General features: G+C 45.4%; 1 protein-coding gene across 1 annotated transcript; it reads left to right on the forward strand.

Moving 5' to 3' along the window:
- Positions 1-2,782: 2,782 nt before the first annotated feature.
- Positions 2,783-26,368, forward strand: LOC115310143 (A-agglutinin anchorage subunit). Its single transcript, XM_040504790.2, has 4 exons — positions 2,783-3,005; positions 20,144-20,337; positions 25,246-25,304; positions 25,421-26,368. Exons 2-4 carry the CDS (start codon positions 20,151-20,153, stop codon positions 26,078-26,080), a joined length of 906 nt encoding a protein of 301 aa, XP_040360724.2. The 5' UTR covers positions 2,783-3,005; positions 20,144-20,150; the 3' UTR covers positions 26,081-26,368.
- Positions 26,369-26,586: the final 218 nt, after the last annotated feature.

Below are 26,586 nucleotides of genomic sequence, written 5' to 3' on the forward strand. Positions count from 1 at the left end.
CTCGTGTGGGCAGCGCGTGCAATTGCAAGCTTGCCAGGGATATTTCCCCGGACTGACACCAGTCGTGACTAGTCCTGACGTTTTTTTCTCACCTTTTCGAAAATAGCAAGAGTGCGTGTGCATAGCTCTTATAGGCGCTGAAGATGTGCGAGAGTGGAGATTCTGAAAACTCTAATATGACGTCACGCCCCTGGAAGGAGGGGCTTTAGCGGTATTTTGAAAATTTATTTCTGCAGCCTCCGTAAAAGCACACGATAAAGAGTTATTTTCTAAACACCATCCCGGCTTTGCCATGGTTCTTCTTGGGAAACACAGCTATTTGAGTTAACAGATGATCCATTCTGGCCTTCAATCTCGTAATCGTAATCAAGTTAACGCGATATTTCTAGATGTCTCCGAGACATTTGAGCGTGTTTTCCTTCTCCGCTTACTCGCTAAACTTTCTCAACTTAATATTAATGCTCGAGTACACAGCTGGATACGCAGCTTTCTCGATTCACGTGTGCAGTACACAGTCTTAAATAGAGAGGAATCTAACGTAGCTAACGTTTCATCCGGTGTCCCGCAAGAAACTGTACTTGGTCTTCTTTTATTTTTTATATTAATTAATGATCTCTCAAACACAGTCATTTATAATATACGTAGTTTTGGAGATGACTGTGTAGTGTACCATGAAATCGCACATCCTAACGACCAAACGATAGTTCAGAAGGATCTAGATCCTATCTCCAAGTAGTGTAACGACCATCATATGTCACTAAACAAATCAAAGTAACAATTGGTCCGCTTTTCGCGAAAGAAATCCTCTAACCCCTTTCAGTATATGTTGAAAAATGACATCATAAAAGAAGTTCACGCATATAAATATGTCTGTGTTATCTTAAGTTCCGTAATAACATGGATTAACCACACTAACTCCATTTCTTCCGAAACATCTAAAACCCTTTCTGCATGTGGTATTGCTTGAGTGCTGTTCCTCGAAAACTTAAAAAATTGGCATACGAAATCTTTGTTTGACCTAAATCAGAATGCGCCTCGGCTATTTGGAGCCCCACCAAAACTATGCTTGAGGCAGTCCAAAATACGGCAACCCGATATATACTATTGCATTACGAGTATACAGAAAGCGTCTCTTCGATGAAAAAAAGCCTAAATTATATTGCACTCAAAACACGCCGCAAGGTAGCACGTCGTGTTACTTAGTTCACAGACTGTGCCACTCGTGTTATTTTTACATGCTCCTGCACGATCATCTCGCAGCTTTAACAGCTCCTGCAACTTCCAGCGCATATCTGGTTCAACTAACAATTATAGCAAATAATTTTAGCACTCACTTTTGTGAATGATAAAATTATTCGTTCGGCGATCCATATAGGTTCGTGCAGAGCCACTGATACACGACCGCACTCCGGTATGATGCCCATCCAGATCGGAAAGGGCAGGGATTGGGAGATTGAACCTTTGGGCTGTAGAGCGAGCTTTCGCTCCAGGCGCTTCGAGCTGCGATGTGCTAAGTTGCTAACAAGCTCGGCCGCTGATACCCCCGTTAATGTATGAGACACCAATTTATCGACATCCGAAAGAACTGCTCAAAACTTTATTAAAGCATGAAATGCTTTTTAATGGAACCCCCAATCCCAGATTGTTGTCCGTACGTCCGTCCATCCGTCCGCCCGCAAATTTCCCGCTAAATTTAGCGGGAATATTGATGTCACGGGACCTAAGTACCAACGCAGTTTCACCGCTAAATTTAGCGTAAAAATTGACGCTACATACCCTGACATCACGTGACCGTCGGACATCACGTGACCGTCGGAGTGTATATACAAGGGCACTTTTCATCGTCGTACGCGGTCTCCGAAGAGGAAATAATCGAAAATATGCAGATGAATGAACCGTACTTGATCGAATGAATTAATGTTTTCCGAAACCTGGCTCCGCCATTTATTTTGGCTTTCGGCGGTTTCGCGAAACATTGATTCATTCGATCAAGTGCGGTTCATTCATCTGCATATTTTTTATAGTGTATATACATATACATATTGATGTCACCCATGAGTCGTGACCTATACTGTACTTGACTGCATGTAAACTTCTAGAAAGATTAGAACGATCGCTTTTTAAATACTGTAGTTCCTGCACTATTAGACTTTTAAAAACAAAAATAGCGGCTTTTTTATTTTGTTGTTATTCTATTTATTACATACTAGATCCTCCACGCCGCGGTTCGGGAAACCTTCAAGCTGCTGAAGGAAAACGTAGAAAGGTGTTTTTCAAGTGCAGCTTTGGTTCACGGTCGTCGGAGTTAGCGAACCACGCTTTAGCGTTGTCCCTTTACGACTAAACTGGGCGCTTTCATGGCACTAAGATAAAGGCTCACACTGTAAAATAACGGCAGACGCGTAAACACGTAGCGACGCGAGTTCCTTCGCTTCCCGGAAAGTGAAAATAATGATACAACTCATTCAATTGCAACGCCAAAAATAGAAAAAAAAAAAAAAGAGTTCCTGGTAGAACGTGTTAAAAGGACCCTCTCTTCGAGGTATTGGTCGTTTCTCAAGTTTTCACAGTCTGCGGTATAGAACGATTAAAGCGAATGACTGTGCTTGCACGCGCGGAGTGTAGACAAGTGCAACGGTTGTAAAAAAGGCGACTTAATTTGCACAAACGTCACGGAACAAAGCGGTAGGCGACCTTGGGGGCCGTGAGTGGAGAGGCGGGGTTGATTCAGCCGCCAGAGAATGGCAAAAACGCGAGAGGGCGGAGAATCAAGCGCCGCTATCTCGCTAATGTTGGCCGGGCAAACTGACCGGTGGCGCTGTGGCGTGTCGAACGGCCGAGAGAGCCGCGAGTTGCGGGCGAGAGGGGAGAGTAAAACAGTGGAGGCGGTCCTTGCTACGAACAGGCTGCGATTGTTTGCCGAGCGAAAACGCCAAGTGGAGTTACCGCGGAGAAGCTCGAGACCACGAAGCGAAGAAGAAGGCCCCCTTTTTGTTTCTCTCACTGTGAGTACCACGCTTGTACACCAGCGGCCACACTGCTCATTCAGCGTACAAAAGACACGGTGTTCGATGCAGCAACGAAGACGGATTTATCTGCGGATAATTGTCCGAGGACACGCCTCAGGCACGTTTTGCTTCATACATTTGTATGCTTCGAACATGTCTGCGGACGTTTCTTGTATGGTGACGGGACCCCCTCAATACAGGGAAGAAGCACGCCTCGGACAATGTCTCTAAAGGCTGTCTTTTTGTACGAATGTATTGGCAGTGTGTCCGCGGCTTCGGTGTGAGTGAATGAACGTGTGTGTGTGTGCGTGTTCGCGGGCTTGATGGACGACTACGAGTGTACGACTAGAGTCGGTGACAGGGCGAAGAGTAAAGTGGAAGCTCCTCCCACCTCTTTCCTCTTTAGTAGAGCGAACGCTGGAGAGGAGGCGACGAAAGAGGTGGGAGGAGCTTCCATTTTACTGTTAACTTGTTACCCACTATAGTTTTAGCAAAGTCGTTAGAAACAAAATCGCCCTCCTCCCACCCCCTTAAAAAAAAAAAGAAGTCAAGTGGAAGGACAGTGATTGTATGAGACATCTGAGATCGACGCCTTATGCATAAAAGATCTTTGTTGTTCTAGCGCAACTATCCTCCACGCTATAAGGAAGAAAAAAAATTAACCATCTGTCTTTAAAGGTTTTTCGAAGGCCGGCCAGTACTTCTTTAAGCTCGTGAAGAACGGCTTTGCCTCAAGCACAGTCGCACCCACTAGAAAGCAAACTGGGCGATGCAGAACTCTCGCACCAAAAAAGGAGCTTAAAATAACCCCTTTTAGGTTTTTCACGAAGAACCCTTTTGGGGGTGCTTAAAAACACTTTTCAGGGTGCAAAATATGGATAAGCCAAAAAACTTCCCAAAATTGTTTTAAGACTTTTTTTTTTTTTTTTTTTTTTAGAGTGCATGCTTTGCTAAGCACGTATACATTCAGTTATATCTAGGGTGTGTACTTTCCGGTGTTTATTTGTGAGGAAAATCGGCGGATGTTTTTCGGTGTTTATTTATTTTCGACACACCGGTGTATTTCGGTGGAACGTCTCGGGACGAGGCGAAAATCGGTGATTATCGGTGGAAAAAATGCGATTGATCACAGACAGAGAGGTCCAATTTTATTCACATATTTCATACACTTCCCCAGGAAGCATATATTTCTCACACTTGGCTATTATAGTAGATGCAAGCATTCTTCTAGAGCCTTGCATCCGTCATGGCAGCACGTTCCTTGCGGTTCACAACCCGCAATTTCGAAAACGCGCGCTCCACATTTGCGCTGGACACAGGAAATCTCAAAAAATGTCCAGCGAGGCTTGGGACAGTAGTGGCCAGTCAGGTAAATTAAGTTTCCAAAATAACACTGGATCAACGGTACTAGATACAGCATACTGGCGGTAACAAAGAAACTCTGATTCTAGGTCACTCGGCTAGCTCTCGTCTTGGAGGACCAGCCGATAGATACTTTCATAAGGCACCAATCCCTCTAGCAGCTCCACGTTTATGCACGGATTAACAACTGGCACGCGGAACCAGAACGACGATTCATCCATGAAATCTGTAGCGTAGTCCCATCCTGACCTTTCCGTTCACTTCCCATCTTGGTGCCCTTCTACTCCGCGTGACGACGAAGGGAAGCAAGTCTCAGGTTGAGAAAACCCGCAGACGCGGGACGGACGCGCCTACTCAACACGTCTGCAATTTTTTTTACAGAACGGTTCTTTTAATATACAGCGAAAAACTCCCCCGCCAACAAAACCCTTCGTCCGTTTGCCCAAAAGCCCATGGAAACTAAACAGATAACAAGGAACGCATCTCAGTTCTGAAAGGTCATTAGCCCTGTACGACGACACGGATGTTGGCAGTGTCTTCCAGGAACCACAGCAACCTCTGAATACATGGCTTGCACCGACATTACTTGGCCAGACACAATAGGGAAAGGTCACGTGAGAGCGTACCCTCCACTGCGTTAATTTTTCCACAAAAGGGGGCCATGGGAGACACAATGGGGGAAAGGCGTGTGAGAGCTTAGCTTCCACTGCGTTCACTAGACGCTTTTGACCCCCAGAAAGGAGGGCGGACTGACGCCACCTGCAAGCCACGTATGGACACTGGAAGGATGCAGGATCCACGAGATAACACGTTTGACGAACCTCTACGGGGAAAGGGCTTCGCTTGGTCGGAAACGTGCAACGACCGGTGTTTTTCGGTTTTAACCAGGGCGAAAATATCCAGCCACCGGTGTTTTTCGGTTTTAGCCGATTTTGTATTTTCGTCACCGACGGATGTTTATCGGTTTTTTTCGGTTAAAACCGGAAAATACACACCCTAGTTATATCTCGTTAATGCGGACTCACTCGGTAAATATGGATACCCCACTCGCAGTATATAGACAATATTTCCGGGGAGGAATCGCGTAAATACGTGCCTTTTTGCCTCGTTATTCTAGACAACTCACATTATGGACGCTTTTTATTTTTTTTTTTGAGGAATGGGGGTGTCCATACTAGCGAAACAACACCATGCAACTTTAATTACAGACATACATACGAGTGTGTTTCCAAGGGAGACACTTCTTTGTCAGCTTTTAGTATGTAACATTCAAGGTGAACATGTTGGCATACGTTTAAAACCTTGCCAAGGCATTCCTAGCTCTTGGCCACCAACTGTCCATCTTTCCGACGCTTGTCTTTGAATAATTTTATCACCTCGTAGATCAAACTTCATTTCCTGAGTGAGCACCCTACCCGCCCATAAATAATTTCCTTTTTCCTGTACAGCTTTCTGTCGTTTTATTATTTATTTATTTTTCCGATTTAATACTAAGGTCCCAACAATCAAAAGAAGAAAGAAAAAGATGACTTGTTCCCGGTAGCGGTCGTCCATTTGGGGTTTCGTTGACATCCACGTTGCAGCGTTGCCGTGGTGATCTCGGGCCAGTGTTTCTCATTACCATGGTGCTCGCTCCTGCCCCCCCCCCCCCCCTCCCCCCCAACTTACCCTCACCGACTCCTTCGCAACTCCTCACTCCGTACCGCCAAATCTTTCACCTTCCGGACAGCGTTCGGCCACGCCCAAAGGCAACAAAAAGGGTTACAACATGAACCTGCATACAATCCAATAACCTTCGCGGTCCGGAAGTTTATTCGTCCTCCACAAAGCGTGCGAACATCGACTTGTCCGTCCTCGAAACACGCGGGAGGCCTAAGGACAGTAAAGTCGTTTGCGCAGTTGCGGGGAGCGAGTCGTAATCGCGCATCGCAAGGCGTTGCGCCTCCCGCTGACATCCGCCGGGTTCCGTCGTCCGAAAGCTTGCGGTGCGTGTGGTCGGCTGCATTGCGAGCACGGCCGAACAGGATTCGATCCGGTAGGTGGCAACGGCCGAGGCTTAGTGGCCTGCTGGCTTTCCCTCTTCTTTGGCCGCGTCCGTCGCCCACGGCAAAGCGAGCGTACGCAGGCAGTCGTTGTTGTTTGTGTGACAGCGACGAGGGAGCATCTTCGCATCAAGCGAATCGTGAGATTCATTCCTTGACTAATTTTCTGTAAGCAGCAGGGTTTTCATGCAGTGTCTAAGTGATGAGCTTGCTTGGGTTTCAAAGAGGTGAAGCTAGTCGCGCGACGACGTTTGACTTCTCTTTTGTTTCGTTTTTTAGTTGTGTGCGTACCTGTTAAACCACTTTCTCTGGGAGCGGGCTGGGAAGTCGAAGGCCGCGTCGACAAAGGGGTCATTCGCGTCCCTCGCTTCGTGTTGCCTCAATGACTCGTTTGTTATGTAAGATTGTGTTGGACTGGGAATCGATCTGTGTTTAATGAAACTAAATGCCTATTATTTAAAATAGTGTGTTGATTGTGGTACTATTAGTGTTATTAAACGTGCCATTCAATTCCAGTTATGTGTTTTTCTATAGCTGTCTGTAAATTCTGTGCAAGCTTTTCACAAAAAGAATAAAAAAATGCGGAATAATAAATTAGGATCATGATTAAGCTAAAGAAGTGTATAGAAAAAGTTCCACAAATACCGCCATCATTTAATGACGCACATATAGTTTGCGTCATTAAATGATGACGCGAACGAAATATAGTTTGTCCGATAACACGAGGGATCGATGAAGAACCATTCATCGGTCAAAACATATCTCATGTTGTCGGTGATCAGAAATAACCTACAACATGAAATACCACGAGCTCGGGGGGGGGGGGGGGGGGGGGGGGGGGGGGCAAACTGAACAGAGGCTACGATTTTCCAGCCTTAATGATTGGCCAGCCTGGTCAAGTTACTGGATAATTGCCTTGGGCAGCAGCAATCTCGGGATCCTTCGGGCGGAAAACCGTTTACGATTAGCATCACGTATGCGAAGGAAGCTTGAGCACCTGGCAAGCTCGCTCCATCCTCATCGCTGAACGAGGGACCCAGAGAACGCCGTAAAGATGTTCACCCGCTAAGACGCACTACCGTGTAGATATAATAATGGAGCCCCCTTATCTACCGGGCAATTGTTACGTGCGCCTACATTTACTCCGCATTGATGGGCTCGCATATACGCACCGCGTAGCTATTCGGAAATTCAAAGTTCCCTTTTACCGCGCGTGTTTGTTGCTGCCGCCGAGTTAGAGGAGCGTGACCAGATTGAGGGTGAGGCGGGACGGGGAAAGACAAAGGAGCTCGGCGGAACAAGGGGCGAATGCGCGGTGCTGGAAGGCCCATGATAAGGTCGCTGATGTACGGACGGCCCTCACCCGCGGGTCTCCACGGGCGGTTAACGACGCCGCTTCTCCCGATCCGGACCAAGGCCAACTTCGTTCCACCTGCCGATGGACCGCAGCGAGCGCTATGAACCATCAAAGACATTCCCACGAGGTGCTAGTGTCGCGTGATCTTCGGGAGGGATGCCGCAACGCCCGGGATGCGCAGTCACGTGTCATGTTCACAGCGCTGTTGGGCACTCGGCGAACAAGTCGGCGAACAAGTCGGCGAGACCGCCGACCGCCGCCATGGGCCAGCGCCGTGCCTGACCTTGGCGCTGGCCAATAGCAGCGCGGCGGTGGCCAATCGCGGCGGTTGGCGACCTGCATGTGTGTGTTGGCGATGCAGGAGAGGGAATAGAGACATTCGTGGGTGCCTCTATCTCCTCTTGTACATCTTCTAAGCGTTGTGAAAGATGGTGGGGGAGAGGATCCTCTTGTACATCCTTTCCCGCCGAGTGTACAACTTAGAGCCCCTGGAGTGGCTAGGGTGGTTCGTAGCGTTCACTGCGGTCCATCGTAAGGTGAAACGCGGGGTAGAGAGGACCGGCGCAGAAGCTCGACCGGTCGACCTATTCCCGTGGGAACAATAGGGAGTTTTCGTAGACCGCGCTGCCCCCTCCGCTAAGCGTTCCGCAACGAAGAAGTCGCTACTGCGCCTGCGCGCCGATAGCCTTGACTGTGGAGTTCCCGCTATCGTAGCGGGTTGCGGAGGGCCTTGCGGGACGGCGAAAACGATCTACGAAAACTCCCTAATGAAGAGAAGAGCCCGAGCGGTCCGTTTCACAAATTACGTGACGCACGGAGGATGTTAAAGTAGCGTGGAGTTCCACAGGTGTTTGTACTGCTGCCCCAATTACAAATACGGTGGAACTCGGGTGAGACGACAAGCCGCACCGGGATATAGCACAGCATAGCGAGCGAACTTGACAAAAGGTACCAGAATTCGTGGTGCAGGTTAGGAGCTCGTGCATGCAGGGGATCTATGAAATTCGGCATGGCGCTGCATCGTTTATAAATCACATATGCACCTCATCTCGGAGCACGCTTCACGTGCTCCGGGCCGCAGTGCGCTAACACACTCGGCAACCGATCCCCCTGCACTGCCATATCGGATTTCGACGTAGTCTGCAGTGAAGCTTCGCAGTTAGAGCGATTATTCGATTATATATTAGTACGTGAGTATATTATAGAGCGATTATATATTAGTACGTGAGCCTGCTTGTGTAGCGTGCATTTTGCAAATCAGGTGGTGAAATTAGGTGTGAAGGTAACATGTGGTGAAATAACACGTATCTTCCTAAATACAGTCTAGTCGCCGTTTAGCTTCGAAGAATGCTTAGACCGATATCAAGAGTGCACTGTCCTATAACGTCGCTTGCCTACCTTTTCGTGTTTTTTTTTTCTTATATTGAATTTTTTTTTTTTATTTTGCCTCGCGACATTTACTCCTGGAACAAGGCGGGTGTACATAGGTACAACGTGCTGAGAGTGTCTCATGAGTTCAATTACTGATGTCAAACACGAATGAACCGGTTCAGAAACGACTGAATAAATAGGAAACCTATATAGTTCCGAGCGATATGCCCCCTCCGGCTTCTTCACTTTTTATTTGAGGTAATCTGGAATCTACTCTCCAATAAAATGGTATCTTAATGACGAACAGAGAGAGGGGGGGCGGGGGGGGGGGGGGGGGGGCGTGAGGGGTTGCATTACGATCAGCCAAAAGAGGGAAAGCTCGTTCCTTAAAAGAAGATCAAGCCATCTCCTCTACACTGCGTAAAACTTCTTTCAGGAAAAAGAGGGAACAAGAGACTAAGACGCCACTAGCCACACGATGAAAACTAGAAAAACACAAAGACAAAATAAACACTGATCTAGAACCGCTCTTCTTATCGCTTTATATGTACTCATCACAGTTCGAGGCTCCTTCCGAAAACATATCCTTTGCATACATTGCAAGTGTGAACCACCTACAAGACAGGTTCGTGAAGAGAGAATCTGCTGAATTCTGCAGAGTAGGGGTAAATATAGAATTTGATATAATTATTTTTGTTTTCATTAAGTTTATCGCTCAAACTTTGTGTCACTTAAGCCGTCATTTTGTTATCATTATTTATTTATTTTTGCAATAATCGCGTGTGGCAGTGGACTATATATATATATATATATTTTTTTTTTTTTTTTTTACTTCATGCGAGAGCATATATCTTACACATCAGATGTGGTACGAATTATTTTGTCTGATTTTTGAATTCATCATGATAACAAGCCATGAATCGCGAATATGCATGTAGTGGACGAAACGAGTGGCCGACTTTGATTGATAATTGATACAGCTATAGATAAGTCATATGGTTCCTTTTATCACTCTACAAGCTCTGTTGCGTACATCTTGACGGGACCGTAACAAAGTTGAGGAATTTCGGAACGGAAGTAGATTTGTCCTATACAACTTGACAGCCGCCCTTTAAGTGTATGACACAAAGACAAAATAAACACTGATCTAGAACCGCTCTTCTTATCGCTTTATATGTACTAATCACAGGTCGAGGCTCCCTTCCGAAAACATACCCTTTGCATACTGTACCTTTTACTTTGGTTCTTCATGATCACGTCTGAAGTACAACTGAGAAACCAAACCACTCATAGAGAGGCGCACCGAACCCTTCCATGACAGTCATATTCGTGCTAACAACTTTGTTTCTGAGAACCAGCGTGGCTTGGGGAAATTTTCCTTCCCTGTGTATACCCATATTTTGCATTTCCATGTTTATATTCCTTGAATATGCTTCAGGGTTGCTGCGCGATGCTAGGGCGGGGAGATTGATTGATTAACCTTCTGATTAATCGATTAATGATTTAATCGCGATAAATTTTTTAACCGGTTAATCGATTGAATAGTGACGAACCAAAACAAAACAAGAAAGAAAAAAAAAAAACATTATATACGCTTTCCTCATATCAAACATGAATTTTAAAAAGAGGAGAAAAAAGATCACAAATTTTAACCAAGTCCTGGAGTAATCAAGTGATTTTTGTCATGGATTTTATGTATCTATATGAAGTGACCAAGTGTGTTACCAGCGACGCTGTCGTTCTTCCCAAAGTCGACGGGCGAGCAGCGCTTCGCGTCGTTCAGAGGAGGCGGTCCGACAGAAAAGCCTGGCGGCTTAGCTGAACAATGGACTGCATATTCACGGGGCCAATTTGGGGCATTCCGCCGACTGAGTTTCCCTTCAAACTACCGGGAACACAAAGAGGGTAGACGACATCTACATGGATAGCGGGGTGTCGGCAGCCGTAGGGCCCGGCGTGGGCTTTCCTCGGCTCACGCCACACGCCGTCCATGCCCTTGAAGAAAATCGCCGGATTCGCCCGGGAGGATCAAAAGCACCACACAAGTTACTTTTTTATTTTTCGTTCTATTTTACGCAAGAATTCGGGGTAAACAATTATTCCCGCCTTCTACATTCATTATTCGAGTGTCCTCATCTGTACTTGGTTGGGCCGAGGACAGATGAGCGACGCTAAATTTTAACTGCTACGTTCCTGGGGAGGAAGGAGAGGCGCGCGTATCCTTGGCCACTATTACTTGCTTCAGTACTAGACACTTCACGGACTGGAGGAGTACACCAATATGAAGGGTAAACTTTAGCTGGGCCCGTTTGCTCGAAGCTGGTTAACTAACCGCGGTTAACCGAATTTCTCTACGAGGGGGAATTTTGGGTCACGTGACCGGCAGGGTAAGGACGGCGCGAAAACATGGCGGTGCCCCGGTGAGTGAGCGCCGCTCGCTTTGGAACTAAAACGTCGTAGTAGCTCCAGTAGCGGGCGCGTTAGTCAGCAATGAATGGTGCAGGAGGTTTTCGCGTTGCCTTACCTCACTTAAAACGCAAAGCATGACCAATGACCTCGCCGCATTTTTTACATAGACTTTCGACTCTGGCCATTCCTAAGCCTAAATGAACGCGATAGTGGTCGGCATGGCAACGTCTTTGGAAAGTGGATGGCCTTGACTCAATCGGCCGGGTATCGATAGCACACAAAAGCAGACAGCGTTCCCATAGACCTTTTGCTAAATTTCAAAAGCACCGAGGTGCATGCTACGAGTGTAGTTACACGCGCTGCACCTGCTGGCGTCTGCAGTAATAACTGTTCTGAAGCAAAAAGCCTAAAACAAATTTGGCCGGCCACGCGCGTTCGTCAAAGATTTATTATGATTATTTACTTCAAATCTTTTATAAGTGGAAGACCAGCGTGCGCGGATCGTATAATTACACTTTCAGCGTTCTTCTCGATGTTCGGGTAATTTACTAATAGGTCAATCTTCAGTGGAGCCGAGATACTGGTTTTTCAATTTATGACGGTGTTATATACACCAACTCATGTTTACAAACAAACCGGAGCGCCCCTAGCGGACGCCACCGGCGCCGCGCATGCGCGGTGGATGGTGGGCAAGAAGCCCGCCGTCGCCCATAAACAAACCATTGAATTGCGTCGTTGTCGGCGTCGGTGGGAGTCCCCGTGCTCTTTTTCGCGTTGGAATTGTTGATTCTACGTCCTCCTAACAATGTCTGACTACTTGAGCGGCTTCAGCAAAATTAACGAGGCAAAACTTTGCGTGAATAATGTGACGTGCGGCGATTCATTTCACGTGGACGCCACAGAATGGGCGCTAAAGCCTGACTCCCACGGTGAGATTCTGCTCGTTATTTTCAGTCGCGACGTCGCTCAGACTGCAAAAGCGTGGACCGTAGCTGAGATGGAGGACATCTATACTAAAAACCGCAAGTAGAATCAGGCATTACAAGTCGGTGATGGCCACTGGTAACAATGATCAACAACTTCTTGTATCTGTTTACGCTTAGCCGACTTACCCCAACCAACCTTCAAATGTGTTTTGAGGCCTGCACTTAATTCTTATCGCAATTACCGGGTCAACGTTTGGTTTACGGGCCGCTGTCGTTTGAACGAGCTGACGACAAAAAGCAGCCAAGTTTGAAAGAGCAGACGACAGTTCGAACGCACGCGCAATGGAGTACGGGCAAGAAGCACCGCGTCCCGCGTCAACCAACCATTCGAATGTCACGTTGTAGGCGTCTGTGTGAGTCTGCATACTCTTTTTCGCGTTGGAGTTGTCGATTCTACATCCTCATCGCAATGTCTTACCACTTGAATCGCCTGAGCGAAATTATCAAGGCTCGTTACGCCGCTAACCTTTCCGTAAATAATTTGACGTGCGGCGATTCATTCGCATGAACGCTGTAGAAATGGACGCCAAAACCATGAAGAGATTCTTGTATCTATTTTCGGTCGCGACGTCGCTCGTGCTGCAAAAGTGTCAAAGGTAGCGGCGATGATCGACGTCGATACTGAAAATCGGAAGCGGGAACAGACCAAGCGTAACAAGTAGGTGATGGCCACCGGTACCAGTAATTAAGATCTTGTATCTACTGTTTACACCGAGCCTACTTAAGTATTTGAGGCCTGCAATTACTTCTTATTGCAATCACCGGGTCAAAGTTTGGTCTACGGGCCGCTTTTATTTGAACGAGCAGACGACAAAAAGCAGACAACTTTGAAAGAGCAGACGAAAGTTCGAACGATCAGGCGGCCGTGTGAATTTGAAGACGCACTGAACCCGTGGGTGGTCCGGACAACTTGAGGGTTTTCTCTCGTTCATGTTAGAACAAAGCAAATACATCTGGCGACCACAAATTGTGGCCCGCACACGCAATCGTAGTTCGACAGCGTCTGGTTTGCCCTTTTCACGGCTACTATCCACGTTCTCGGACGAACGGAGGGTGCAAAAACACATGAAAACTGATCTTCAAACCTTTCCAGACTGTCTTGGTAAAGCCCCCATCGCAGCATTTTCACGAGGAGGCAGGTTTTTTGTCTCGTTTATTCCAAGGGAATACAGGAATGCATGTCTGGCACGGCGACTTCTGCCCACCGCCCCAGACCGGAAGTGCGTCCGGCGCGCCATCACCGCGGCGTGACGTAGGAGAGTTGAGTTGGTGTATACAGTTCTTACATGCTGGCCAACCATGCTGCCGGTGTACCGCCCGCCTTTCACTGCTCACTTCTTTCTCATCGTTTCTAGGACTCAACTTCGTCGTCCTCTTTCGATCTCGGAAGGAAATTTCAACGAGGCTTTTTTTCACTTCATACAGCCAAATATTCAAAAACTTTCCAAACAAGGGTTAATTTAGTTTTACCTTGCCGATTATTTGTACCACGAGCAATAAAAATTGTTCCTTAAGCTCAAATGTATGCCGCGCTGTGCCGCGAAAAGCAGGCAGCGCGCATTTTTTAGGTCCCCCCATTTCGGGAACGTTTCCACGAAGCCACTTATATTCGCTACAGCCAGTAGGTGACAGCAGCTACCACCCCCTAATAAGACACGGAGCTATCACTCACCCAGCCCTCGTCAAACTTGGCTAGGTACTTCTAGGTACCTAGTAGGGAAGGGCGGTTAGCTTTTAATCGCGGTTAAAGTTAACCGGCTTCGAGCAAACGGGCCCTGGAGTTCAATTGTAGTGTAAGCTGCAGGGGCGACGTTTGCAACCCATATTAAGGCGAGATTTTATCTCACACGGTCACTTCAACGCCAATCGAGTGTCTCTTTTGCGCAGCTGTAACTATCGTGAACAAGCAAATAGAATAGAATTTTTATTTGTAACACATACATTTCCAAAAAAATACAATAACGAGAAGGTGTAAGCCTAAGAGGCTTGTGTACCTGGCTCGGCAGGGTAGGTGGCAAATTCAGTACGCAATACAAATCTCATATATCGTCGAAATCATGCATTCAAGCCACCGAACGACAGCTGTACAAAACCATATAAAATACATCGTGGGAAAGCATAAATCTGGAATCAGTCAACAAAACGACCAGCACTCCTCTGCACAATACAAACTATTTCAGGAAAACCACAGCTTTGGAAGAAATAATAAATAATCCCGCATTGAAGCGTTACTGATCTCAATTTCGTAAGGCTCTTTTGAGTTTTTGCCTCGATGTGACAGCAAGTTAAGGATTCTGGCATAGTAAATGTGGCACATAATACATCCGCGTGCGTTGCTCCGTACTTTGTTCGGATTCGCGGTATGTTAAATCGAAGTGATTGTCTCATTGGGCGCCCTTGAACGCACGGAGTAATCGAATTCGAATTCCAGAGATGTTGAAGTACTATACAGTATCTTTAAATAATCCATTGAAGGAAGCGGCAGGTGTAATTTTTTAAATGTACAGAAGGTAAAGACCTCGGCCCTGTCAAACGCTAGGTTCCGTAAGATACCCTTCAATAAAGAATTAATTCTCGCTTGCGAAAACAAAGAACATCCCGCAAAGAGGGTTACACCATATCGTAAATAACTGTATGCCAAAGCGTGCATTATTATTTTTCTAACAGTAAAATGTAAAAAAATTCCACATGAAAGCATGAAACACCTCTTAACCGCTTGCAGAAGTAAATCATTTGCGTACACCACAATAAATCGCTGTCAAAATAAATTCCTAAGTAGTTTACTGAGTTCGCATACTGCAGAGGAATACACTTACATGAAGGGCAGCTAGAAGTATGCAGAACGACGGGAACCCTACCGAAAATTCCGGTATAACTTTTCGCTATCCGGATTATGGAACCGGAAATCTATCTGGATTCTATCTAGACTCTATCTGAAATTCAGGTTTTCAGAAATTATTCCTTTGTTCTCAATCTGGATTTCGGGTTTCCAGAAACAAATTTCCGGTTCCATATTCCGGATAGGGAAAGTTATACCGGATTTTTCGGTAGGGAACTGAGAGTTAAACTTTCTTAAGCGGGTGTTTGAAGCAAACAATCTTAGTATTTGAAGCACTGACTGTAATTAAATTTGAATGAAACCAATTTATCGCAGAAACGACGTCATTTTGTAGCTTTCTATCGGCCGCATAATATCTTGTATCAGATGACACCAGAAGCGTGTAGTCTGCATATTGAAAAACTTTCAGAAATAGCAAAGAAAAAGTCATGGACGTATAAATTAAACAGCAAAAGTGACAAGACCGAGCCTTGCGGCACTATAGCCGTTAGGGAAGTTCTACTACTTTTGCAATTCCTAAAAGTCACAACCTGAGATCGCCCTGAAAAATACCCCTTTTCAGAATCGAAAGAAAAAGGCCCTTAAAAACAAGTCTGTACAAACTACAAAAAAAAAAAAAAAAACATTAATGATCTATGCTGTCAAAAGCTTGCGATACAACAATTTATAAAAAAAGAAAAGGAACATATTATTATCAAATACTGCGTGTAGGCAGTCGCTAAAAGTTTCCTCATTCCGCAACAAATTCGTGTTGGTAAACAGACAATAAACTAAACCGTTCAACGAAACTACTCATCGCTTTTAAAAGATATTTTCCCGGTACCTGCGAAACGCATGATAAAATTGATATCCCGATAACGTCTAAAGCCGTCTACTTTCCCCCCTTTGTAGAGTGGCTTAACAATCACAGCTTTCATTCCTGTCGGCCAATCTCCTGTCTATATAACACCGTTCAACATTTTCATAAAAATATATTTAAGTTTTTTTTTTTTTTTTTTTTTTTTTTTTAATTCCTACGGAGGTTGCGTATCATAATTTCATCAAAACCTGCAAACTTTCTTTCCTTAAAGGAAAGTAAATAATCGCGTAGTTCACCTTCTGACACTGGAGGAAGGAAAGCGGAGGCTTCATTGTATTTGAGTAACGTAATAATACCGACGTCATTTAGACTGGAGCGCCCCGGACGCGCGCGAGCGGAAAAGGCGTTGCATTTATCCAGTTTTTCTCCGTGTGTAACGGCGCAAAAGAGTTCATATCATCAATAGAACGTTTTTTAGCCTACCCATAACTCGGTTAGCGCATTCCCAAGTTTTCGCAGAATCAAAACGATTCTTTACAAATTCTCCTTTAAAATTTCTGCGCTTAGAGAAACAGATTAATGCTGATACCCTGTTTCAGGCAATTTTTAACTCACTCTTTACATTATCTAGCGAACGCTTACATCTTCTCCAGAGAAACAGAAACTCCTTAAACTTCCTAGCCGCTAAAATTTCGGGCGCAATCCATTCGTGGTCATCCTTACGCCTTTTAACGATAACTCTTTTTTTACATGCGGAAGAAAATTACAATAATGATTCTACTACTGTATCGTATAGCATTGCTGCTTCTACAGAGGTTAGAAGATTATTTCAGTCATAGTCGTTAACCTTTATATCATACTGCGGTTGAAGTAATAGTTATTTCAGTGTTCGTAGTATTAGAGTCCTTGCCCTTGTTGCTCGTTGTAAGCTGGCAGGCTATAGCATAATGATCTGCTAGTTTTTCTAATATTATAACCGATTTACAGTGTTATCAAAAATACAAAGATTAATATGGCTAATGCAGGAAAACACAAATTTGCCTCCAAGAATTCTTCTCGAGTAAGGGCCTGAATAACGGTATAAATAATCACACACGATATGTCGCGATGAATCCATGATATTTAGGTTGAAGTCGCCGACAAAACACAAGCGCGTTTGAAAGTCCTTTCAGAAATAAATTCGCATTGCTGGACGGAGGGTGATATATTGTGATCATGTCCATTGCAAAATCTTGGCAGCTAATCTGCAGATAAACATATTCCGCATGCGTCATCACTATCTCAGCCTGAGTTGTACACCAACTACTTTTCAAGTATACGCGCATATTTCTCCTCCCCTTCCAAGCGGTCTAGTAAAGGCGAAACAATTATAACCGGGAATAGAAAATAGTTATCATGTCCTCAGAAGCATTTATTTCCGTTAGAATAAAAGCATCCATAACTGCGTCCAAATCTCGAACAATTACCATAAATTAATCCCAGTACTTTCGGATACTTCTATTATTAACAAGGAAAAAAAAAGGAAAAAACTAAATGACAACTTTGACGTTTTTTTTTTTCAATAATTCAGAAACATAAGAAAAAAAATCCATTCCTTCTATTTAAACGACTGCGTCCAAACCTGCGGCACGGTTTATTGGCAAAATAGGTGACGTCTCGCTCTTCATAAAAATCTTTCCGTTTTTAAACTACAAGGATTTATGCTGCTTTTGCTTCGCCTGCTTTCCGACCATCCATGCAGAACAGCTGTCTGTTTTGCTTCGTGAGGTTTTCATTGAAGAAGAGCGCTGGTGTATCATCGGTTCGTTCAAGAGCACGGTGTTCGCCACGGGCACGAAACCAGATCTTCCAGTCCAAAAGACAATCGGGGTTGATTCTGGCCTAGCTAAAGGCGGTGGACCGCCTGGATATCTCCCTTTTCAAAATCAGATATTTCAGCCTTAGTCACTTAGAATGTTCCTCAGATTTTTATTTGCACGTTTTGGCAACCCTTGTGTTTCTAAGTTCGCAAGGCGACCATATTGGTCAGGGTTGTTGATTTGTTCCTGCATTGCCAAAGTCGTTTCCGCCTGGCCTCTCACAGTTTCACTTCATTCTCCAAGCTGCTTTTCTAGCTCGATACCTTAGTTTCATTTGCTGTCGTGACCGCTAGCACAGTGTTATTGTTAGCCGCTAACCCGTCCACTTTGCTGTCCATCTCCTGCGTGCTTGCATCATTGTATATAATCCCTCTACTACAGGCTTCAGTGTCAGGAACTCATCTACTTTCGCAGAAAGTGTTAGGAGAGAGTATATGCTAGTTTTCATTGCCAACAGCTGGTCAAGTTTTTGAAAAAAGGCTTGCATCTGAACTTCCACAGCTGCTGAGCTGCCTTGCGGCTTGTGAACCTTGAAGCTTGCTCCGCTTTGCGAATCGCTTCTATCATATCTTGCGTGCGACATGTCTTCCATCGCCATTTATCACGCTTTGCCCGCCACATGTCTGTATAGGAAGTTTCGGTAACACCAGCACGAGTCTGGCCCAGGTGATAATTGTTCTTTCACACAGAACACAACATAAATCTGTCCTCGCTGGTGATGTCCGCTAGACATGCTACGCACTCCCTCACACCCAACATCACAATGAACAGCAGTGCAAGTAGAACACTTCAGTCGGTGGCAGATCAAATAGAGCTAGTTTTTAGACATGGTTTTACATGTAATCTCACCTGGCGAAAAAAAAAAAAAAGTACAGGTGCGTGAGATAGGTTGTTCCGAGCGCTTCGCCACCGACTGCGCTCAGTTCTTGGATGATTCCGGCTTATGTATAGTCTTCTCTTGGGTGACCGAACGAGCATGCGCAGAAGTTGGCCCTTTTGGGGCGGCGACCACGAAGCGCGAAGCAAGTCGTCGCCTGTACGCTGATACCGTTTCACGCCGTCACTGTCGAAGCCGGGTACCCCAGGAGTGTCGCAGCATCCCAAAGCAGAAGCTAGCGAAAAAAAGGACAAGAGCGTGAGATAGATTGTTCTGAACGCTTCGCCACCGACTGCCATGAGCTCGTTCCTGCATCCACAACTGATAAAATAAGCTGTCTCTTTGGGCTGTTCCAAAAAAACACATCAAAATTTAAATTGAAAATATGTACACTGCGTCATTTAGTAAGGTTACACTTAGAGTACGCGTGCGTTCTTTGGGAGGACCCTTACACACAAAGGAACACCGAAGAACTTGAAAAAAAAGACCAAAACCAGCAGTAAAATTTATTTGCAATAGATTCCGGCGATTAGACAGTTCATCGCAAATGTTAAACATACTTCAAATCGATTTTCTTCATTTACGTCGAAAACACACGAGACTCAAGTTGTTATACTTGTTTTACCATGAACACCTAAAGGTTGACGTTTCCCCATACCTAACACCTGCTTTACGTCGAGACATGCGATTCAATCACGCTAGATTACTGGAACCATACCGCAGTAACAATAACATTTTTTTCAAAAACTCGTTTTTTTTTCCAAAAACAACAACTGATTGGAATTATTTTTTTTTTTAAAGATCGTTGACAACTCATCACCGGATGACTTTCTTGCCCAGCTACAAGTTTTACGAGCCTGACGGTTTACATTGAACATTTGCTTGCTATTTTTTGTACTAGAGTGTCGTTTCATTGCGTTGAACTTTTTCCTTTTTCATTATGTCCTGTACTAGGTAATATACGTCCACCCCTGCCAAGGCCCCAGCGGGGCCTGCAGTATTGTTAAATAAATAAGAAAATAGTGTTGTGAACATCGCATTTGACCAGAAAACTGAACTGTTTAACATGGTTTCCACGTGACGTCATCCCACTATATGCTGGTGGTCATTGAGATTTGTTCTTTGTGAATCTGCGTAACGCCGGAAAACGTTCCTGTGGTGCCCCCCCCCCCCCCCCCCCCCCCCCCCCCCCTATGTCGTCCCCGAGAAACCTTGCACCGTGCTTTCTATCCAGAGTCAAGATGAAGCCATGCCTCGTCCTCCTGCTCGTGGGCATCGCCCTGAGTTCCACGCTGGCGGCCAACGTTCACGGAGAGCAGGGACATGCGGAGGAACATCGGGTCGTCAGGAGAGGCATCTTAGAGAAGATCTCGAGCGCAGCCAGGAGCCTCCGTGACGAGGCTTCCAGTTTCTTTGAGCGCTCCTGGGGTTAGTGGTTCACGGACATTCTAAGAGCGCTGAACCCATTCGGGAAATATATGGTGACTTTGATCATAAACTCGCTGTGAAATCAGCCGGAAAAAAAATCGGCGTTTGCACTGAACGAGGCTCAACTTTTCACCGAAAGTGTAATATTACATTGGTGAACTTTACCTATCGAAACTCCAAGACCTATCTCCTTTCTAGCAAGAAAATGAAGAAGAAGAAAAAAAGATGAGAACAACAATTTTAAAAATTTTCAACGACGGTAGCAGCCGCAGATGACCAAGCCGCGCCAAAAGCAATGGTTGAGGCTCATACACTGTTGGACAAAATACTCGGTAAAAGTATTTAAGTTAAGTTGCTAAATACCTGCTTCATAAAGTATTTAAAATACTAAACTTACTTTCACTGTAAAGTATCTTGAGTAGAGTACAAATACTTAGACATGTAATTCAAGCACTTTTAAAGACACTTCCGCACTGCGTAATTTGTATTGACGTCAGTGACAAACACAATTATAGAGTTGCGCATATCTGGTTTATTAGAAGGGTTTAATATCAAACAACAGCACAAAACGGCGTAAAAACTGTAGGGTTATTTAATGCAGTCCAACAATAAGGCGCGGTATACAACTGATGAATGTTGCAAAACATTTCGGGGACAAAAAAAAAAAAAAAGGTCGCTTTATTTATAAGGATATTGCTGAATATCACGTCCTGCGGCGCACCTTAGACGCATCATTTCACTACAATCCATATTTCCTCTATGGAGAAAACTTGGGACACGAAAATGAGCGAATGGGTGATAAAGAGAGCCCACATAATAGCCACGGCATTACTCTCACCTTCTTCAAGTAGGATGCGTTCAGAAAGGCACTCAACGTTGGGGGACGTTTTGTTGGCATTTTGAGAGGTCATCATGCTCGTAGTTCGTTTCCCCTCCTGCTCTCTGCTTATCAATGTTCGCTTACAGGCAGTTTTCGCGAAAGCAATAAGTGCCGGACTGACGACATAAACAAGAGAAAAAAAAAAGAAACTTGACGTTTTGCCGTAGCGCGAAAGTGTATTCTTTTTGTGTCCACTTCTCATTGTGTTCTATTTGTTATTTTCTTCACACTGAAGTCTGCACTGTTGTGATGGGTCGCTTCACGTTCTGCGTTGCGCCTCAGTAAAGGCAATCTTTACTTCCGTAAAACCGCCCATTTTGTTTGAGGATGTTTTGGGGGAAACTCTAGGAAACAAAAGGTGCCTTTGGAAGGCAGGGCAAAAACCTTCATTGTACGAACTTTGGGGTGAAATACGAGTCACAATCGGCACAAATGCGATGTTTTCACGAGCTCAATCTAAGTCACCGTAGCTTATTGGAACTAGCAACAGGATTTTGTTGCTCGAAAGAATGCTCATGTTTGCAGGTGCCAGGCCCATGCCACTTCATACCGAAAAACTAAAAAAATGGCGGAATGCCAAAAATGTATGTGAGATAATGAGTACGAGATACTCAGAAATGTAATTAAAATACAGTATCAAATACTTTCAATCAATAGCATTTGCAAATACCAAGGTACTTCAAGAACTTTTTGAAATACAGTATCTTGAGCAGAGTAGTTGAGATAGGCACAAGTCTGGGCTCTTATGCCCGTGTCCCACTAGAGCGACAGAGAGAAACAAAGGAAAGCGACAAGCCTCAAACCCATGCAGCATGCTCGCGACGGTACCTTTGGCAGGCGTTCAGTCGTTCGGTGCTCGTGATGTAAGCACGAGCGATTTCAAGCCTGCCAAAGGTACCCTCGCGTGCATGGTGCTCGTGTTTGAGCGTAGCCTCCTTTATTCTACAAAGCCTTTCAAATCGCGAAAGGCTCTGGTTTGAGGTTTGTCGCTGTCTTCTGTTTCTGTCTGTCGCTCTAGTGGGACACGGGCATTATCGACATTGGCTCTGACCACTGACAGTTTCAGAACGCAAGGCGTGGCGAGTCCAGCGCATCTCATTATCGCTCTGCAGCCAATCAGATTGCGCAGTGGCCGATAAGAACGCCAAAAAACCAATCACAAAGCATGGGGCGTAAATTAACATAATAAGCCCCGCCTTGCATTTCTAACTATTCGCGACTCCAGCAAAACGGACGCCGCCAAGCGGGAAAACCGGGAACCAGCCGATCCAGGTCGCTCCGCGCCCCGCCGCGTCTCTGGTGGCTTTCGCGGACGCGTGTTGTCGGCGCGGCGGCGAGCAATGTAATTTGATGAAGGTCCGAAAATTTCTTAAGTTTGCCTGAGTGTTCATTAGTGTGGTGAAGCCTCAGTAGATTGTTTCTTTCCATCACGTTTTTGAAAGCCCGTTTATTCCACAACACACGATCGCGTGTTTTCAATTTTTTGGATGGGAAGGAATCACGGAAAAACGTTTTGATTTTTCGTCTGTCTCTAATCACAATCAAAGTAACGACTGCTTGGTAACTGATAAGCGGTTTCTTTATAGGGATGTAGAACAGTAGACTGAGGTCGACAGACGAAGTGTTTTACTGGAGGGGACACCAATGTTGCAGACAAGTGAATGGGGAGGTTCGATAGCTGCTTTCCTTGAGTTTGGTTGTGCTGGATTAGCTTCAGGTTAATTTGAGCCACTAACGCCGGCCGGTACGTTGGCTATTCATCTTGGCGGCTTTTCGCCGAAAAAGACCACATTGAAGGAGTTGGGCTAATTTCACAATTACTTGATTCAGAGAACCTGCTCGCTGCACATGATTAATGAGGGAAATTATCTGCTTTCAAAAGGTGGGGGACGCGTCTCGCAAAGATAGAAGCTGTCACGTCATTAGGATCTATCGCGCCTCCAATACTTATAACCCCTGTCGAATCCAGCAGCAATATACGTCTACATTGCACAAATTGACCGGCCACAAAAAAAAAAAAAAAAAAAAAAATTCATCTGTTTAGGATTTTAAGTCAAGTTCAATGCAGAGAGGTCTGAGTGAATCTCCGATGAAGACTCTCCTCAGCTTGTCCGCATTCGTCCATTTCTACTGGCTAGAACCATTTGGCTAAGTTTAAGTAGCATCTCTCTGTCTGTCAAATATACTTTTATTCAGCAGTTCACCCTAATAGTTAGTCAACTATGTTCATATTTCAACCCGAAGAACATACTAATATCGCTTTAGTGGGACCATAGTACGTAATATAATACATAACCGCATATTCATCAAAATGACTTTTCGATTGCTACTAAAACCTGAATTGAAATACGAGTATCAGCTGCTTAGTGAAGTGCCAGCGAGTTGACATGCTCCTTGGCTCAAGAAGCGCTTGCTTAATTTTCGTAATTTTCCTGCAGCCTGTGTTCTTGACCGAGCACACGAGTGCAGCTGTTTCTTGAAACACAGACAGGCACAAAAGCTCAATTTCGCGGACAGGTAAGTCGCATGATCGAGGCATGCGAGTTAGCTAAACATTACTCTTGGTGGAACAATTTTGTAGCCCTCGCCGCTTTCCTTAGATGATGAAAACTAATTAGAGTCTATTACCGTTTCTCCGGAGCCCATAGTTTCGGTTTTGATCGAAGTCTCCGCAGCGAAAGTTTGACATGAAAAGAACAAAAAACACCGGCAAAACAAAACTATGCTCGGCAAGTTTATGCGCACCGGCTAAACTTAACTGTCTCAGTTCAAATACCTATAAAAGTGGGCATTCAACAAAAGAATAATAGTTAAATTGAATGCGCCACCCATTCAGGCGGCCCGGCCGAGCCGACACGACCTGGACTCAGCCGCCATGTTTGTTTGGTGGTGGCGCCCCCTATAGGTCGCTGGAGTCGCGAATAGTTGGCTGGGATATCAAGGAGCATGCTGGACTTGTAGTTACGCGCGCTGCACGTGCTGCAGCAGTAACTTTCTAAGCAAACTTTTCAAACAAATGAACTTCGCACGTGCTCTTTTCCTCACCTTGTTTCAATTCTTTCCTTGGAACTTTCCCTACACTCTAAAAAAATCAGTTTTTGAAAGGTTCTTCGACGCCCCAAGAACTCCTTCAACCCGTGCAGAACTGTCTTGCCTCAAGCACTATCGCTCCTGGGCGCACTAGAAAGGCAACTGAAAGAGAAATACTCTCGCATAAAAAAGAGTTTAAAAAAAAGAACCCTTATGGGTTTTTCATTAAGAACACCTTTATGACGCGCTTAAAATAACTTTTTAGGGTGCAATATATGGACAAGCCGAAGAACCCCTAAGAGTTTTTTTACGACTAGATTTTTTTTTAGAGTGTATAGGAAAATAGAGCACATGCAGCCGTGTACCCACAAACCTGGCATCTCCTTGGTGTCTCAATCTCTTAGCAAGAAGGACTGTTCAGAAACGCCGTGATGGCGGCACTCGGCACTCGAGCAAATGGACCTTTTTCAAGCTCTATGCGTGCCCGAGCTCTGCTCCCACCGAACGGTTGAGTTTCAGATGTACAAAGGTGGGAACGGAGAAGTACTAACACCATTGCATTCTTAGTGTACGACGCTATCAAAGCTATAAACTGACCCGAGCGCGTGGCTTCATCTTGTATCTCATTTCTCTGGAAGCTTTCCTAAATGAAGTATATCAGAACACCTTAATCTTTTCCGAAAAGTTTTAAGGCGTCAAAACCTTAAAAACACAGACGCTACTCTGAGGTGTAATAGGCGTACCATGGCGCTGTGACACAAGTTAGACAAAGATAAAATTGGGAGGTGTCCCAATATTTTGACATGTGTAAGTTGCTTCACGGATTCAAGATTGTCCCCTCTTCTTTAAAATACAAATTTTGTATCAGACCTAAATTTATTTTATTTCGGGAGACCGCGAAATTTCTGCCAAGTGCTTCAGTAATTCACATACATGCCTATTTTATAACACATGCGATCATAAATAACGTTCGTTTTCACGCTTGACTGGTTTTGCAGCTGGACTTAAAGGCGCCCTCACTGAGTTCCTGAACTGGATGCGCGGGATATCCCCGCCGGTAAGTTCGACTCCCTTTGAAAATAGCAGTAACGAACGTTCCTACCAAAGATTTTTCTGCTTCTTAACATCAGGCTGCTAGAACTTGCTTTCATTTCAACATGAAACCCATTGCAGAAAGACGATCACGCCAACAGACCTCCTCCTGTACTTCCGCCAGCGGATCTACCAGAAGGGCCACACCAGTATTATCCAGGATGGGAGCCTACGAACGTCGGAGACTCCAAGGACCCGCCGACAGTCCACCCAAGCCGCTACAGCCCATCTGCGACGTCATCCGCGAACGCGGGCGACAGCCATTCGACCCCCGAAACCACGCGCCAAGAGACGACCACATCGACTGACGCGTCCGGAGTGATCTCGCACCGTGCTGGTTCGCCGAATACCGAAGACACGTCATCAGCAACGCAGACTCCATCTCTCGCGACATCCACGAGTCCGGAAGCGACAAAGACAGTCGGGCCAAGCGAGGCCAGCACAGAACCCAGAGTTGAGTCAACAACCGAAAGGGTGGTTAGCACAAGTGGCGAAGTGGTCGTGACCGCCGGCGCCACCTCGACGTCCACGGAGACGGTGTCGAAGTCGACGGCTGCGGAGGACCGTGGCCCGACAGCCAAGGTGGACTCGTCAACGCCGGCGATCCTTGCCACCCGGGACCCCAAGCTACCCGACGAAGTGGACGAGTCTGAAAACGACATTGACCTGCCTCCTCCCAGGCCTCCAGCTCAGCCGAAACGCACCAACGGGGGAGGTTACGTCATTTCGGATGCGCGCTAGAGTGTTCTTACGGAGTAATCAATTACGCGTCGAAGGCGCTTCTGAAGGTCAATTGAGGGCAAACAATCTCACCACGCACAAGGTCTTTCAGTTGCTCTTTTTTTTTTTTTTTCTTTTTACATACAAGTGATATTATTGTTGTTTTTGACGGACCTGGGAGGAGCTTCTACAGTGTCTGAATTTCTGGTCTAAATCAATATCAGAACACGGCGTTCCACGCTTTTACACACATATCGTCAAGGGACAACACAATCTTGACGACGCCTTCGACACCTGCCAATGAAAAGCTAACACACAAAAAACAAAGAATTACAGAAACAATTAGGCGTGGAAAATAGTTATCTTGTTGGGTACCATGTATTTCTACCAAATTCTTATTTCTTTAAGGTGGATGGATAGGAGTGGAAAAGAGTTCCGTCGTGCGAGATTTAACTGGCAAGCATCGCTTTGGCCACGACGGAACGTTTTGGATGACATTTGTGTTATGATCTGCAAGGGGAAGCACC

This window comes from Ixodes scapularis, unplaced genomic scaffold (genome assembly GCF_016920785.2).
Source record: "Ixodes scapularis isolate PalLabHiFi unplaced genomic scaffold, ASM1692078v2 PGA_scaffold0__279_contigs__length_252992795, whole genome shotgun sequence".
In the NCBI taxonomy this organism is placed as follows: domain Eukaryota; kingdom Metazoa; phylum Arthropoda; class Arachnida; order Ixodida; family Ixodidae; genus Ixodes; species Ixodes scapularis.

Bases quoted from the DNA above. Each gene is read 5' to 3' on its own strand.
- LOC115310143 (XM_040504790.2), top strand. From the start codon at position 20,151: ATGAAGCCATGCCTCGTCCTCCTGCTCGTGGGCATCGCCCTGAGTTCC. The intron at 20,338-25,245 runs GTTAGTGGTTCA...CTGGTTTTGCAG, and splicing joins TTTCTTTGAGCGCTCCTGGG to CTGGACTTAAAGGCGCCCTC. The intron at 25,305-25,420 runs GTAAGTTCGACT...AACCCATTGCAG, and splicing joins TGCGCGGGATATCCCCGCCG to AAAGACGATCACGCCAACAG.